The 15,564-nt window shown below is 35.7% G+C and overlaps 2 protein-coding genes across 3 annotated transcripts; one reads left to right on the top strand and one right to left on the bottom strand.

Annotated features, from left to right (window-relative positions):
- Positions 1–3,714: 3,714 nt before the first annotated feature.
- Positions 3,715–5,784, top strand: LOC102609187 (reticulon-like protein B2). Its single transcript, XM_006476415.4, has 5 exons — positions 3,715–4,049; positions 4,609–4,789; positions 4,887–5,028; positions 5,195–5,264; positions 5,348–5,784. The coding sequence occupies exons 1-5, from the start codon at positions 3,839–3,841 to the stop codon at positions 5,512–5,514; spliced, it is 771 nt and encodes a 256-aa protein (XP_006476478.2). The 5' UTR covers positions 3,715–3,838; the 3' UTR covers positions 5,515–5,784.
- A 2,943-nt stretch (positions 5,785–8,727) lies between these two features.
- On the bottom strand, positions 8,728–15,286 carry LOC102608904 (uncharacterized). 2 transcript variants are annotated; one of them, XM_006476414.4, is made up of 16 exons: positions 14,620–15,286; positions 13,098–13,219; positions 12,911–12,999; positions 12,782–12,817; positions 12,579–12,672; positions 12,264–12,306; positions 12,053–12,150; positions 11,705–11,769; positions 11,062–11,558; positions 10,890–10,977; positions 10,646–10,792; positions 9,982–10,550; positions 9,751–9,889; positions 9,588–9,656; positions 9,400–9,516; positions 8,728–9,253 (listed from the first exon to the last, which is right to left on the bottom strand). In XM_006476414.4, exons 1-16 carry the CDS (start codon positions 14,835–14,837, stop codon positions 9,140–9,142), a joined length of 2,505 nt encoding a protein of 834 aa, XP_006476477.2. In that variant the 5' UTR covers positions 14,838–15,286; the 3' UTR covers positions 8,728–9,139. The 2 variants fall into 2 exon arrangements, with proteins under 2 accessions (XP_006476477.2, XP_024954634.2); XM_025098866.2 differs by having other exon boundaries at positions 13,098–13,261; positions 14,620–14,767.
- Positions 15,287–15,564: the final 278 nt, after the last annotated feature.

Below are 15,564 nucleotides of genomic sequence, written 5' to 3'. Positions count from 1 at the left end.
GCCAAAAGATCGATGTTGAAAAGTTTGATGGGAAAATCAACTTCGACATGTGGAGATTTTTCAAATTACCATTCAGCACCTGTTATAGGCCAAAAGATCAATGTTGAAAAGTTTAATGGGAAAATTAACTTCGACATGTGGAGGAGCCGTATGGTGGCTTTGCCACACACACGGTTTGGACATTTTTTGTACACGGTTTGGACGCTTTTGGAATGCAGTTTTCTTGATATTTGTTTCATGAATAATGCAAACATTTTTCCTATAAATAGCTAAGCATTCTTCATTTGTTTGAAATCTCAAAAATTTGAGAGTTTAAGAGAAATTGCAAGTGAACCCATTCTAGAGTTCTGAGAGTGCTTTGAATGTATTTGGGTTTTGGGAAGTGAAGTTTTCATTACCCAAATATTGTACTCCAATAATTGTTAATAATAAAATTATTTTTCTCTTATGCCCGTGGACGTAGGCATAATTGCCAAACTACGTAATTCTTGTGTCATTTATTTTTTAGAACAACATCGAAATTGATTTGAATAAGAGGATTTATAAACTCGCGTCTCTACATGTCGAAGTTGATTTTCCCATCAAAATTTTCAACATCGATCTTTTGGCTTCCTATAACGGGTGTTGAATGACAATTTGACAAATCTCACCTCACACCTGAAGTATCTCCTGAAATAGTTTCGGTAGATCTTTCCCCAATTCTGGAAATGTCACATTCTACCATTTTTTCAACGAACTATTTCTACTTAAAAAACAACATGTATAATGTTAATTTCGTGTGAATAAATGTAACAGGAAAGTTCCCAGGAGAATGGAGGGATTACAACGGTTCCATTTAAAACCCATACTCATTAGGCTCTTATCGCCTTGTTAACAAAACTTTCCTACACATGCAAAAATACACACTACTTACAATAGACTGTCTCCCAAGTACAAATGGTCATCTGCATTGTATTCGTGAATAGTACCGTACATGAACAATATTATATACGGGAATAGTATCGTATATGTGAACAGTACCGTATCCCCCCAAATACAAATCGTCGGCTCTGATACCACTTGTTGTGCGCGACATACGGAATCAAGCACACCAAATAATCACAGAAAAATAAAATGGACACAAGATTTACGTGGTTCAGCAATTATGCTTATGTCCACGGGAGCAAGAGAAAAATAAATGTATTACTAATAATTATTAGAGTATAATATTTAAGTAATGAAAACCTTACTTCCCAAAACTCAAATACACCCAAAGTATTCTTACACACAGTCTCCAATTGCTCACACTCTCAAAACTCTAGAATTGCTTCACTTGCAATTTCTCAGGTTCTTAAATTTTTGGGATTTCAAATAAATGAAAAATGCTTAGTTATTTATAGGGAAAATGTTGGCACTATTCATTTAACAAATATTAAGAAAATCGTGTTCCAAACGTGTCCAAACCGTGAACAAAAGATGTCCAAACCGTGTATGTGGCAAAGCCACCATACGACTTTGACTTTTCAACATTTGGGACTCCGTCAGTTAGGCTCATACAATATCCTTACTTCCCTAGTTTCAATTTCCTCTGCTTTCTAGAGGCATAGATGAATATCGAGAGGAACCGGCAATGTCACAAAAGGTACATATGAATTAGCAGTATGCAATCTCATGCACCGTGTTGAGAAGTTGACTCTTACGTATCCAATGTCCTGTTTGAAAACTTTGGTCTTCTTTGCCCATTGATCATAGGAATGAAATGGGTTTCTCTGTCATACTACTCATAACCATTCAAATAGTTTACCACATAGCCTTATTAGTTGTTGTGTGCCACACACCATCTTTTGCTTTACTTTTCTATTTAGCTTATAGAATTAACCTCACAAGTACTTAGCAAAAATAAGAGTGGTCAGGCATTCCCTGTTATTTTAAGTCAAAATCTTGATTATTTTTAAAGCCTTCTAATCTCTTGCACTCTTTTTATAGTACCATCATCAAGACCTTTGTCACCTAGTGTTATGAAGTTGGTTGAGTTCATTTAATGTAAAACTTACTAGCCATAAGTTAATATAAGCCAGATCTGCATTCCCATCTCTTGTACTCAGCTTTCGTCGATTTGTCATATATTCATAACTTCTAACTCTTCAACTTATATATATATACATATATATTAAACCATTTTGGTATCTAAAGATCATATTAGGTCTCGATTAATCTATATTCGAGTTAAGTAGGACCATTAGGACGGTAAAGTTCTCCCAACAAATATTTAATGCGGCTATATTTCTAAATCTCGAATTGAGGACCTTGATTAAAATAAAACAATCTCATACTAACTGATATACGCGCTTATTGGTGTCAACTCTTCATGGTGATTCTGTTACGAGGTTTGAAATAAGGTGCCATTGTTTTGGGGTATAATTAATCTTGTAGGGACACAAAAAGGAGGTTCCTCAAATTATACTCTTTTGATTTCCTGTTGTTGGTTTCAATCTCTCAGTTTGCACTCTGTCTGCCCCTTCACATACTTAAAGATAACAGGTGTGATTTTTCTTTTCCACATATATAGCCTTCTGTCTATTTAACTGGAACCAGTTTACAGAGTATAATTTCCCCCCCCCCCCCCCCCCCTTTTTCCGTTGTAGAAATGTGCGAAATAAACAGATCTAATCAATTAAAACATTAATTGATTAGATCTAATCTAGAAGGTTCCTCAATTAACTTGGCATTTGCCTTTTTCACGTTAAAGTAGCAAAGTTCATTAGCCTTGGGCAATATTGGGCCTTGGAATGGACTTTCTGTCCCCCCTTACCCTGCAACTGGGTCTACAATCCTTGCTTCTTGTGGTTGTACTCATGCGTAAACGTCTCTGGACCTTTCATGAGTGCTTCTGTTACATATAAGCTGGATGTAGTAGGGTCATGGAAATCATGCCCAAAATTTTCTCATCTTCATATATTTTTTTGATATTGATTTAATGCTTTTGCATTTGGATTAGACAACATGATATTTCAGATATTATTTTAGGGCAAAACCTTTTGTTATCCCTCAGCATTTATTTTTCTTCCACTCAACATTTTGCTTTTGTTGTAGACCCAATGACCCATCCAAAAAATGTAAGATGCTTTGAGATTTCGGGTCATTTTCCAAATCAGGAGAGACCTTAGCCACGAAGTATATGACGACTGCTCATAAGTTGGCGTTATTAAAACATTAAATTACTGGTCCATGCTCGACCGCTAAGACTTTATGACTTTATTGGTCTATTTATATTAAATTATATAACTCCTAACTCGTTACTTAGTCTGCGTATTTAAAAACTTTGCTTCAGATTTTACTTGACCATTAAGAAGCATATACGTATATGTATACAGACCAAAAGTATAATTAAATTCTCAATTCATTTTTGGTATTTCAATTTAAACAGTAGCCATTAGTGGCTATAATAACGCCACGTATTAACATATAATGCGCTTAAGTTATGTTGTTCTTGCACAGTTAGCCCACAAATTCAAATCACCATTCACCGGCGCTTGCCTTCTGCCACGTTTACAAAATCAACGTGAACGCGTGAAATCTAACGGCTGTTAACCTCTGTATTAAAAATACACCGGCCATTTTCGAGTTTAGACACATATTCGTCCAAGCCTCCAGACTCGGGACCAAACCTACAAACGGCTATGATCGAATCGTTTAGTTCGACGGTGAAGATTAAATCTATCAGATGCACATCTATTTATCCTCCAAGGACAGCGAGAGATAATTAGTTATTACTTCGTTGAGAGTTGGCGAGCTTCTTTCATTTCTCAAAGTTAAAAGGTTTGAAAACACCGACTGAGGGATTTGTACAGAGAGCGAGATGGCTGACGAGCATAAACACGAGGAACCAGCCGGTGAATCGGTGAAGGAGAAGATAACGGAGAAGATCCACGGCCACGATTCGTCGTCGTCGTCATCGTCATCTGACTCCGATGATGATAAGAAGTCATCTGCATCCTCCCTCAAGACCAAAGTATTTCGTCTCTTCGGAAGAGAAAAGCCTGTTCACAAGGTTCTTGGTGGCGGAAAACGTATGTTCTTTTTCTTTTTAATCAATTTTTAATTTAATTTAGAATTTTATTGCTTCATTTTTAGATGTTTTTAAATTAAAGATCTAGATAGATCTATCTCTGTTAATAGATCAACTTTGCAGTTTCAATTGATTATAGATTGATCTTGATTAGCTAATTTTTTCTTTTATTTTAACGTTTTTATGATTTACGGTGTTGATGCGATTGGTTCTGATAAAGTTTACCTTTTGGCTTTTTACAAAACTGGAACCTTCTTTTTACAAAGTTGTTACCTCAATGTTATCATCACTTATCGTTAATCACTGTGTCGTTTTTTCCCTTCTATTGAATCTATCTTACATTTATCTGTTTGAATGACTTGTGATCAATTAATTTCAAAACTTCTATGCCCCCACCCCCCTCCCCCCCCAAAAAAAAACACAAAAAATTGGTGCTGAAATGTCGATTTATATGCTATTGTGGTCTTGAATCGACCTTGATGGCTATAGGGGGGATGTGGACAGCTATTTTGATGTTTTTATTTCTAACTATGCGTTAAATTTGTCTGTGTATGCAACAGCTGCGGATGTTTTCTTATGGAGGAACAAGAAGATTTCAGCAGGAGTACTTGGTGGGGCTACTGCAATATGGGTTCTTTTTGAATTGCTTGAGTACCACCTTCTAACTCTTGTCTGTCACTGCCTGATTGTTGCACTTGCGGTGCTTTTCTTGTGGTCTAATGCTTCCACCTTCATTAACAAGTAAGCTGTTGCTGCAGTTCTTATGTTGGTTATTGTTTTTTTTTTTTGGGGGGGGGGGGTGTTTATGAATTACTGAGCGAGTATAAATGTTTATTAGGTCTCCACCACGCATTCCAGAAGTATATATCCCTGAGGAACCAGTTTTACAGTTGGCCTCTGCACTTAGGTTTGAGATCAATAGGGCCTTCCCTCTTCTGAGGGAAATAGCATCTGGAAGAGATCTGAAGAAGTTTCTCTCGGTATGTTGACTCCCTTGTTTGTTTTATTCCTTGTGCTTTGCATGAGTACTTGTGGTCTCTGTAATTGGTAATGCACATAAGATTGACTTGCAATAGTGATGGTGGCACAATTGTACCTAATGTTTTGAACTGATGGCCCTTTAAATGAAATTGTCTTATTAATCAGGTGATTGCTGGCTTGTGGGTTGTGTCGATTGTGGGGAGCTGGTGCAATTTCTTGACCTTGTTCTACATAGGTAATGGATTTCTACTATTAATGTTTCTAATATTTGTATTAGTCATGCTTTCGTGATACTGAATTTATTGTTTGGTGGAATAGTTTTTGTACTGCTTCACACTGTGCCTGTGATATATGAGAAGTATGAGGATCGGGTGGATTCATTTTCTGAGAAGGCATGGGCTGAGATCAAGAAGCAGTATGCAGTCTTTGATGCCAAGGTCTTAAGTAAGATACCAAGGTCATTGAAGGACAAGAAGAAGGCTTAGAATGGTGGTATAAATTTGCGGTCTTTGCTAGGTTCTGACACACATTTGGTAGAAAGTATTTTATCTAGGTGTTATGAAACTGTTATCCAGTGTTGGCTTGAACCCTGTTTTATTCCTTTGTTGTTCTAGAGGTGGTTGGGTTCACAATATGGATATTTTGTACTTGTTTATGCTACATATGTCGTAGCTATTTGCATGGATATGTGTGAGTATTATGCTGATGTGGTATTATGTTTTTTATCAATTAGTGTGTTTGTACATTTGTTTCCAGTCTCTTGTTCCGCTTTGTTTTGATTTTTCCGCAGGAACAGAGTGGTGTGCAGGCTTTGATATGCATTTTTAGTCAGGTATGGGGTTTTTATAATTTTGATGGAAGCTTTTTCGATAATGCAAAAGTAAGTCTGCCTATCATGGGTAATAATATTAGCTCACGAGTTTTTCGTCACAGATAACAAAGTCGTGTAAACACATCTTAAGTGAAGATGTAAGTTTGTAAATATAACAAAAAGTTGTTAGAAAAACTTATTAAGAATGGCATGCTTGTGTTGCTTATTGCTCCCCTCCATTCTTTCCAGACTCTTTTCATGTCTGCCTCATTCACCGTTGCCTAACAACGGACTTTGTCCTCTTCTTTCCTCCTCCAAGGCCTTGTTGGTGGTTTCTTTGCCTTTTTTTGTTCTTCTCTCTTTACTCTCTATGAGTAGTTTTTTTTTTAAAATGGTTTTCTTCCATTTGGACTCAAGACTTGTGATGGTTATAGTAGGTTATTTGTGTTTTTTTTTTAATTATTTCTATATTTTTTCTGGTGAGTTTTTTAGATCTTCTGTGATTTAGAAAATGTCTAGTAGTTATCAGAGCCAAAACTGGTGGTGGAGATTGATGGAAAAGAGTTGAGGAGATTTCTCTGTAAATTGTCGTATCCACATTATTTAGTGCACTTTCTTTTCACTCCAGTATTCAGTGGGTAAATAATGGCTCGATTGATGTTAAATAAGTGTTTATAGATTGATTATAATGTTGATGGGTTTATTGCTGTTGTTTGTGTAGTTTTTACTGTTGGTTTTTTAATGGAAATTACTAGTCGAAGAAGAATTACTCTGTCTAGTAGGGAGTCTTGAAAAAATCGAAGGATATGACAAGGGTGAGGCGACGACGTGCGGTGATCAGTTTTCTCTGGTTCAAAAGCTGCCTTGGGGGGGTGTCAGTCGTGAGACCGCGCCATGCACCTGGCGTCTTTCGTATATATATATGATCATATGCTTGCCTGTCGCATGATAAGTTTTCATTGAGGGTGTTGTGCTGTGGCAAATGCGGCCGTAGTGACTACGATTAATATTTATTTTCTAAGACTAGCTATTGATTATTTATCTATTTAATATTTGTTTAATTTTAAAAAAAATAAATATAATGGTAAGCCTATGATTAAATAATATTAAATAAATTAAAGTTAATAATATTAAAATTAATATTAATTTTTAAGACTCATTATTGATTATTTTATTTTATTTAAAATTATTTAGCTTTATGAAAGAATAAATATAATAATAAGCCTACAACTATATAATGTTAACAAAATAAAATAGATAATATTAGTAAAAAATGATATTTATTTTTTAAGACTTGCTACTGATTATTTTTATTTATTTAATATTATTTAGTTGTTTTAAAGAATAAATATAATAACAAGCCTATAACTAAATAATATTAAATAAAATAAAAATAAATAATATTTGTTTTTTAAGGCTAACACTAATTATTTTATTTTTTAAAGGAATAAATAAAATAATAAGTCTATGACTAGATAATATTAAATAAATAATACTAAATAAATAAATTTTTAATAAAATAAATAATATTAAAATTTTATTCTTTTAAATAAAATATATTTTTTAAGACTCATTACTGATTAAACAATATAAATTTGAAACAGTCTAGACTTGTGTACTAAAAATTTTAACTCTTTTAACTTTTTTGAGTTTTTAATAAGTATCAAAGAGTATAATGTTAATATTTAAATAGATAAATTTCTACTATTGAAATTATCTTATCATTAAATTCAATGATGAATGACTGAAATCACAAAAAGACAAAAAGTGATGGTATTTTACAACTGTTGTAAGGTAGCTGAATCCCAATGATAATAAATTTATTTATTACAATTGTTCTTGTTGAAGACTATTTGATGGGATTGTGTGTGTTGAAAACAATGCCGTAGATTCATTATTAGTACGGTAAAAAACATCTTTTTTTAATTTGCATAAATTAATTTATCACATATTTGTTTTGAAATATTTTAAGAATAACAAAAACATTCATACATTGGAACGGAAAAGGTAAGCTAAATACATGATAAAATTAAAGATCTTAAAATTAGGTAGAAGATCAATTGGAATAATTGAAAATTAGAATTAGAATTACTTAGACTCACAATGCTGAAAGAATTGATAACTGAAAGAAAGTGCTTTTGATTTATGGGAACTGAAGTGAAATCTATGTTTTGATGCACATGTATTGTTCTAATTGGCTGCTGTCGTGACAAATAAATAACTAAAACATTTTTGGTTCAAAGCATTGAAAAGAGTGGAAGAAAAACAGATTGTTTTATTTTAAAATCTATTTTTTTCTCTCTCTTTATCTAAGTTTTATAAAGTTTTAATAGTTAAAGAAATTATTTAGAATTAGACAAGGAGCTACATAGAATCTTTGTAAGTTAATTGAAATACTTTCATAATTTCAGAATTCAGCCGGAGTATTTTTTTAAATAATAAATAAAATATTAAAGAAATTTAAAAGCCATTGCCCCACCAGCTGATATCATGTTGCATCCGGCCATGCGCGGAAGCCGGGGATAGATCAATATCCAAAATAATCCGCGATTATTTAAAAGGAAAATGCTACTTTCTATTTAAAAAATACATGAACTGCCGCCTGACGCATTTATTAAAAAGTACGTGTCACAAAGATGACTTATATCCGACACGTGTTGGATACCAAGCAGCTGTTGCCACGTCTTTGATCATCCGTTTTGCCGACCAGCATAAAATAAAAGGAAACATCAACACCGCGGCGATGAAAATTACGAGCCCATTTTTAACTTTCCGACTGCAATTTCAACACGGGCCGTACTTTTTATTCTGTAAATTTTTGCAGGTCATTAAACGAACACATGCTGAGAACAGTAAAACACGAGTTCACTCGATGTGAAAAAAAGCATTACAAAAGGAGAGATTATTATTACAACTCCACAACAGAGCCACAAAGAAAGTTGCGTCTTATTAGCAGCATGGCGAACATAACTGCCTACCCACCACTTATTTGGAGTGGCAGTTCTTATTTCCAAATTGATGCAACAACATAAAAGCAAATCTCAATCTAAAAGATTACAGTCGCACATCACATCACAAAATGCTGAAGACCGACAGCAAAATTATGGTCCGGGTTTCCTTCTTTCTTATTCTACTTCCACCACCCCCACGGTGTTCGTCCGTCCATTTATCTAACTCGCCATTGCCCCAAAAAGTGGGAGCTTCACCTAAAGAGACAGCTTTGGCCACGTATTTATATATATACACACATTCCATATTTCTTTCATAAGACTGTTTATTTTCTGAAAAAGTCAAAAATCTTATAAGAAATAAGATAACTGCTCCTTCTTCCTGGAACCCCCTTCTCCATACAAATCATTCCACTGTGTCAACTCACTCATTATAGATCCCTCAGCAGCAAAGCTAGCCGCAACCTGCAACCCATTAAACAAATTCACAGGTCCAACATTCCAAGGAAAAGATACTTGTAAACATCCAGCACGGTCAATTCGCAAAAAAAGATATAAAAATTAACCCCCAAAAAAAAAAAAAAAAAAAAAAAGCTTCCTGGTACATTAACCTGATTCTTTGCCTCCCTAAAATCATCCATGTTGAGTGGCCTCAGAGTGATCACTCTTTCCTCTTTGATATCTTCTTTCGAATCCGAAGCATCTTCTGCAGTTCTTTGCTTCTTCTCCTGGAAAGACAATCAAATTTTATTACTGTCAGAGATAGCCTCGAATTTTTTTATAATAAGAGGGCACTGACCGTATCTTTAAGTCGTTCTTGTTGTATTAACTCCCTGACTGCCCGATAAGCAGCTGTTGTGCACAAGTTCTGTTTCAAGCAGCAGCAACCCACTCAATGACACCCTAATTAAGAACTAAATATCATCGATGACAATAATAACAAACAATAAATTAACTCGAACCTTGAGATCACTTCCAGTATATCCTTCTGTCATTGTTGCAAGCTCCTTGAAGTCTAGTCCTTGGCCCACTTTCTCTTTGGTTAATAGAGTTCTCAAAATCATCTCCCTGTTCTCTACCGTTGGAAGTCCAACCATAATTCTGTTGAGCAGAGGAAAATTTTAATACCAGACAGAAAAAATGAATCAAACACAAACTAGTGCAATCGAGATTTAAACTGTGAAGGGTTTTACCTTCTCTCAAAACGCCTGATAATTGCTTCATCAAGGTCAAATGGCCTGTTGGTTGCGGCAAGAACAAGGATTCGCTCACCTGGCTTCGACAAAAGCCCATCCCAATGAGTCATAAACTCATTTTTTATCTTCCTCATTGCTTCATGCTCCCCAATCCTTGTCCTCTGCCCAAGCATGCTATCCACTTCGTCTACGAATATTATAGTAGGAGAGACTTTTGCTGCTAACGTGAATAAAGCTCGAACATTCTTCTCATCCTCACCAAACCATTTGGAAGTGATGGTAGACATGGAGACATTAATGAAGCTTGCCCCAGCCTCTTTGGCAATGGCCTTGGCCAGCATTGTTTTCCCAGTGCCAGGAGGCCCGAAAAGCAGTATTCCCCTGCAAGGCTTTAAAAGCCCTCCTTTGAAGAGGTCAGGTCGTCGAAGAGGGAGCATCACCAGTTCCTGTAGAGATTCTTTGATCTCCTCCAGGGCACCAATATCAGCAAATGTTACGCTAATTTCATTTGATGGTATGACCTCTGGCCTTATGCGCTTCTCAAATTCGTTGTCAGGAGGAACTTCCTGTTGCTTACTTACATCAGTATTCACACCAAAGTATAGCATGAAATGTGGAAGTATTTTTTCAAAAAAAAATTAAGCGAAAATTAATAACTCACTGGAGCTTTTGCTGCAGCTGGCACCGAACTGTCACCATCTTTGTTAGGCGCTGCAGCTGACTTTTCTGCTTCGCTTTTGCTCTCAGGTTTCATAGTTTCTGTTCCTGCTGCTGGCTTTGGACCCTTAGCCTCTTTCCTTCCTCCTTCCTGGTATTAATCATCAAGAAGGATTAACAAGTCACGTTATTAGTCAGCCAGTTTGGCTATTTCAGATATTTAATAAGGAGCGAGCAGTTTAACAAACATTGGATTTTTCAGCTTGTGCTTCCAACTTCAATGTATCTTTTCCACTGGCTTTCCCTTCCTGGAATATACTCAATCCATGGGACAAACTGTTTCAAAGATGACATAAAATAGCAGACTTAAGTGTATATGGTGCAAGCTCCAACATTATATATAGAGAGTACTGATCTTACCTTTTCGATGATATAATCAGTTTTCCATTTCTATAATCAGTATCCTTGTTATTCATTAGATGATACGACACAGCCGATACCACAATCTCTTCTATGTAGTTACTAAGAACCATAGTGTCTGCCACATTGATTGAATCCAGATCATCACAATCAAGATCATTAGCTGAAAGTACTTCCATGATATGGTTTCTGTTGTCTTTAGCTTGCATCATTTTCATATCCTCCTCCAATTGGGACTTCCAGCTGACAAGATGATTTTCGTCTTCTGGAGGTCTGATCTCTATGTTGTATGGGAAAAGGGCAGTTACCCTTCCATCCACCTCTCTCTGATCATTACTGAGATCTACGATGCGTGAACCAAGGATCAAAACTGACGCCGGTAGTTTCTTCATCATCTTCTGAAACAAGTTATATGTCCTTTGCGATTTGAATATGAGCTTGTCAACATCTCTAAGGTATACCACAATGGGACTCGTCTTTGAGACATAACACAGAACCTGCGAGTCATTTCAACATTTTAATTTACTCATTACTCATGAAGCACTACAAGATAAGGTAATTTATAAAGTTTGTAAAGAAACCATCAATTCACATTTTCAAATCACTGACTAGCGAGACAGTGAGTATTCCAAAGAAACACTACCCTGTAAATAGACTGTATAAGAAGCTTCTCGTCAAAAGACCAACTGCTTGTGCGTTTTAGATTACCTACACAAGTGAAGAAAAACTGTAAGAATCAGACAGACTTGTGCATTTTAAACATAGTTGACTGTTCATTTGAAGAACGACAAAGCATCGCAGAGACCTTAGGGAATGACACAAATCTTAAAACATAAACATACTGCTTCATTTAAATCACTTAAGAAACAGGATAAGGAAAAAATTCTGTTATTCACTTGCAGATTTAGAATTGTTGTACCAAATTAACAATGTCAAAGATCTAAAACAAGAAACTCGTTATCAAGCTAGATAAGAGAAAAAGAAGAAAAACCTGTATTTGAAAAGGATTGTGAAGCAAGGTTACTGATGTTAGCTGATGCAGAGGCATTTCTACGTAGCGCGGGATGATTAAAAGATCCTTCCGTTCCCCTAAAAAAACAGGGAAAAAGGAAAACATAAACATGCAAGAAAAAATAAAGAGACCAAAGAGGCGATCTACATGTCTTCCCTAATGATTAACTGAGAAATCTTTCCTGCCATACCTTGATGTAATATCGACACCGCTGCCTTGCCTCCGTAATGTGCCTGCAACAGAGATTATTTGTCAGAGCCAAAGTCAAGAAATAAAAGATGATAACAAAAATGATGATAAACTAAGCATCAGCTATAGCTTTGACTAGTCTCTATACATACTAACTATGACTTTAAAATAAATAAAAAATAAAAAATAAAAAAACGAGGAGAAGAAGAAGAAGAGAGTAAAGAAGGATCTGTTGACAAGGAACATTTAGGTCCCGCTACATAATTAGTTTGGCTAATGTGTGATGACCACAAAAGCAAATATGCTGCGACTATACCTTGGGTTTCCTCCTTCTGAGAAAGGATTGAGAATGAACCAAAAAGGCCGGACAATCGCTCCAGGGCTGATTCTGAAGGAGACCTTTGGAAATGCTATACAAAAAAATATAACATATTTGAAAAAAATAAAGCACTCTAAATATCAACTAGTTCCGCATGGAAACAAGAAAAATAGGTCCACAATAAGTTATGGAAGGCATACAGATTCTTTGTTGGTACCACCATATTTGCTCTGAATCTGCAACCAAAAACAAAACAGACCCTCTCAGTTATGAATATAACAAATTAGAAAACTCTTACAAAAGAAAATAATGCTATTAAGCAAACTCACCTTTAGAGAAAAATCAGTTACATCTAATAACAGCAACTTTGCTTCAAAGAAATGGGCTAAAGCCTTGGCAAGCATTTGTTGATAAAGTTCTTCAAAGCAAACAAAAAATGCAATTAAAATCTGTTTTCAAGAAACAGAGTGCAAGAATACAAGTAATCCATGCCAATTCAGACAATATATAACTAACCTGCAGGCCCTGAAAGCAGTATAGCCTGACTAGCTGGGGAAAGATTCCTTGTATACTTAGAAACTTCAGTATGTTTCAGATGGACATAAGCAGCACTTGTTAGCAATGCCCTAGTCTGCCCGCTGTCATCCCAATCAAGAGGTCAAGAACATCAGGTTGATTTACTGGCAAACAAGATTTTCAACCTCAAAGAGTTATCAACTTATGTATTCATAAAAGAATATCATCAGATATCCCGAGGCTGACGGTTTCATAATTCACACACATTCTATGCTTTGAGTTCATGGCGTCTTGCAATGACCCTTCATTTTTATTGCCACCCAAGTTCAAATTAAAAGAAAAAAAAAAATTGATTTGGCCCATCTTGTCAAGAAAGCATGTTGTTAAGGGAATAATAGCTTTTTCATGACATTCATTTGAAATTCCGAAAGTTCATGATTTACCTAACTGATAAGCACAGTTTTGGTAAATAAATAATTACAAGTAACTACTTTTATTTTCTTCATAATCCAATTATATTCCCAGTCCACAGACGCAACCAAAGTGAATAAGGCATACTAGACCAAATTTTTTTACAAGAAATAATTTTGAGCATAGATTTTACCCTCAAAACATTAGTAAATGTATAAAATTTTTTCAACTGGGCATATGTAAAGAAAGAGAAAAGAAAGCATCAATTTCCCACCAAAAAGAATGAATAATGCTCTGGCAGCTAAATTCATGTTGGGAAGGAAAATTATCTGAATAAAGTATTTCATACGAGAAAGAAGCAGAAAATTGAGAAAAAAAAAAAAAGACACCCAAGAAAATCAATGGATACAGTCAATCTAATAGACTAATATCCGTTATCAACAAAACTTTTAAAACCGCATCAAAATATATATATATTAAAGCTATGGTGCAATAAATTTTTCGCACACGGATATTGTACTCTAATGTATCAGGGGAAAAGACAAGTCATTCCCTAGGCCGCGGTCGAGGGAAGTAAAACGTATCCGACTGTCGAGGATACAACTTGTAATATAGGTTTCGGGAATTATATGATCAATATTAACACTTGCTTCTTAAAAAGCAAGAAACAAATTACTCTTAAACGAGAACTCACACACACAAAAAGCGCTAAGATGGTCGGTGATGCTTCTGAGAACAAATTTTACATCAACTTTGGGGCTCACAAAGAAAAAAAAAACGATTGCCAGAGGAGGGAAAAGAGAAAAAAAAAAAGAATGAAACGACAGCCAAAAAATATGCAACAGACGGAGAAGGAAGTATATGGATATATATTTTCTCTAAAGCAATGATTACTGGTTATATACATCTTACTTTCAGAAGAAAAAAAAGAGAAGAGAGGTAAATTTTTGCAGCAAGGAGAGCAAAAACGGGGTGGAACAGAGTATGAAAGAACTATGATCTCCGTGAAGAAGGAGGTTACAAAAATACTGCAGAAAACTAAAAATCATCAAGTACATACTTAAAACCAAAAAAAGAAAGGGAAACAAATAAAAAGGGAATAAAATGAGACCTGAGATAGTAAGGGAATTCATCAAAGGTAATATTGCTTTCCCTGCCGTCAACAATCTGTCTGAGTAATTCTTTCTCCATCTTCTCAGGAGTGACAGCGTTTGGGGAAGGATTGTTGCCAGCCCATTTGCTCATCGTCTGCCCTGACGCCAGCCCTAGCCCTACCCCCACCCCCACCCCCACTCCCAACGCCGACAACAGTATGTGTTTCTGCTCCATCTCTCTCTTTCACTTTCAACCAAATTATTATCAAGACTGGATTGCCGCCACCACCAACAAGGCAACAACAAATATGAAAAGCAAAAATACCAAAAAGTCTTTCAACTTCTACTTTACGACAAGAAACAAGCACATGACCTGAGATATTTGTTTTTGATTGATGTTTTATTCGGACACTGAATCGAAATTACTCCGCTTTTTTGCCAAGTTTCTGTTATTACGTGAGTTTCTTAATTTATACGAGCAAGGAGCGAAATATACGGATCAAAGGACACGTAAGGGTCGCCGGAAAACAGTTTAGTACCCAGATGCTAAATCACAAGGTGGCTCTGTGGAGGTGGTGGAGGTGTTGTTCCCGCTTTTTCAGGTTTTTGGTTTCTTGGATTTTGAGTTTTTAGAGACTCTCGATTGAGCGAGTGGCGAGTGTATAGTACAAATTCGATTACGTGGCGGTATTTTGGTGGTTTATGTTTCGGTTTTGGACAGTTTTTACGGTGTGTGTCACTTTATTCTGTCACTAACGCTAGAAAATTACAAAACTACATCCAAGAAACCGTTGTATTTGCGCCGAACTTCAGATTCGGATAAGCTGTGGCTTGCAACTGCACGTGTTTACTTTCATCTAAGCCGTTCGTCAGATGTGGGACTCCGTTTTATGATTGTCCAGTTGATGCGAACTGCAGTGCTTCCAGAGTAAATAAATGTACTAGATTCTTAATCATCTCAT

Source organism: Citrus sinensis, chromosome 3, assembly GCF_022201045.2.
Source record: "Citrus sinensis cultivar Valencia sweet orange chromosome 3, DVS_A1.0, whole genome shotgun sequence".
NCBI lineage: Eukaryota > Viridiplantae > Streptophyta > Magnoliopsida > Sapindales > Rutaceae > Citrus > Citrus sinensis.
The sequence above is the reverse complement of the archived record's forward strand: the minus strand, read 5'-3'. Positions and strand labels throughout refer to the sequence as shown.

Excerpts from the sequence above, each read along its gene's own strand:
- LOC102609187 (XM_006476415.4), top strand. The coding sequence starts at position 3,839 with ATGGCTGACGAGCATAAACACGAGGAACCAGCCGGTGAATCGGTGAAG. Across the intron at positions 4,050-4,608 it reads GGTTCTTGGTGGCGGAAAAC|CTGCGGATGTTTTCTTATGG; the intron begins GTATGTTCTTTT and ends TGTATGCAACAG. Across the intron at positions 4,790-4,886 it reads GCTTCCACCTTCATTAACAA|GTCTCCACCACGCATTCCAG; the intron begins GTAAGCTGTTGC and ends AATGTTTATTAG.
- LOC102608904 (XM_006476414.4), bottom strand. The coding sequence starts at position 14,837 with ATGGAGCAGAAACACATACTGTTGTCGGCGTTGGGAGTGGGGGTGGGG. Across the intron at positions 12,818-12,910 it reads TAACTGATTTTTCTCTAAAG|ATTCAGAGCAAATATGGTGG; the intron begins GTGAGTTTGCTT and ends TTTTGGTTGCAG. Across the intron at positions 10,978-11,061 it reads CTGATTATATCATCGAAAAG|TTTGTCCCATGGATTGAGTA; the intron begins GTAAGATCAGTA and ends TCTTTGAAACAG.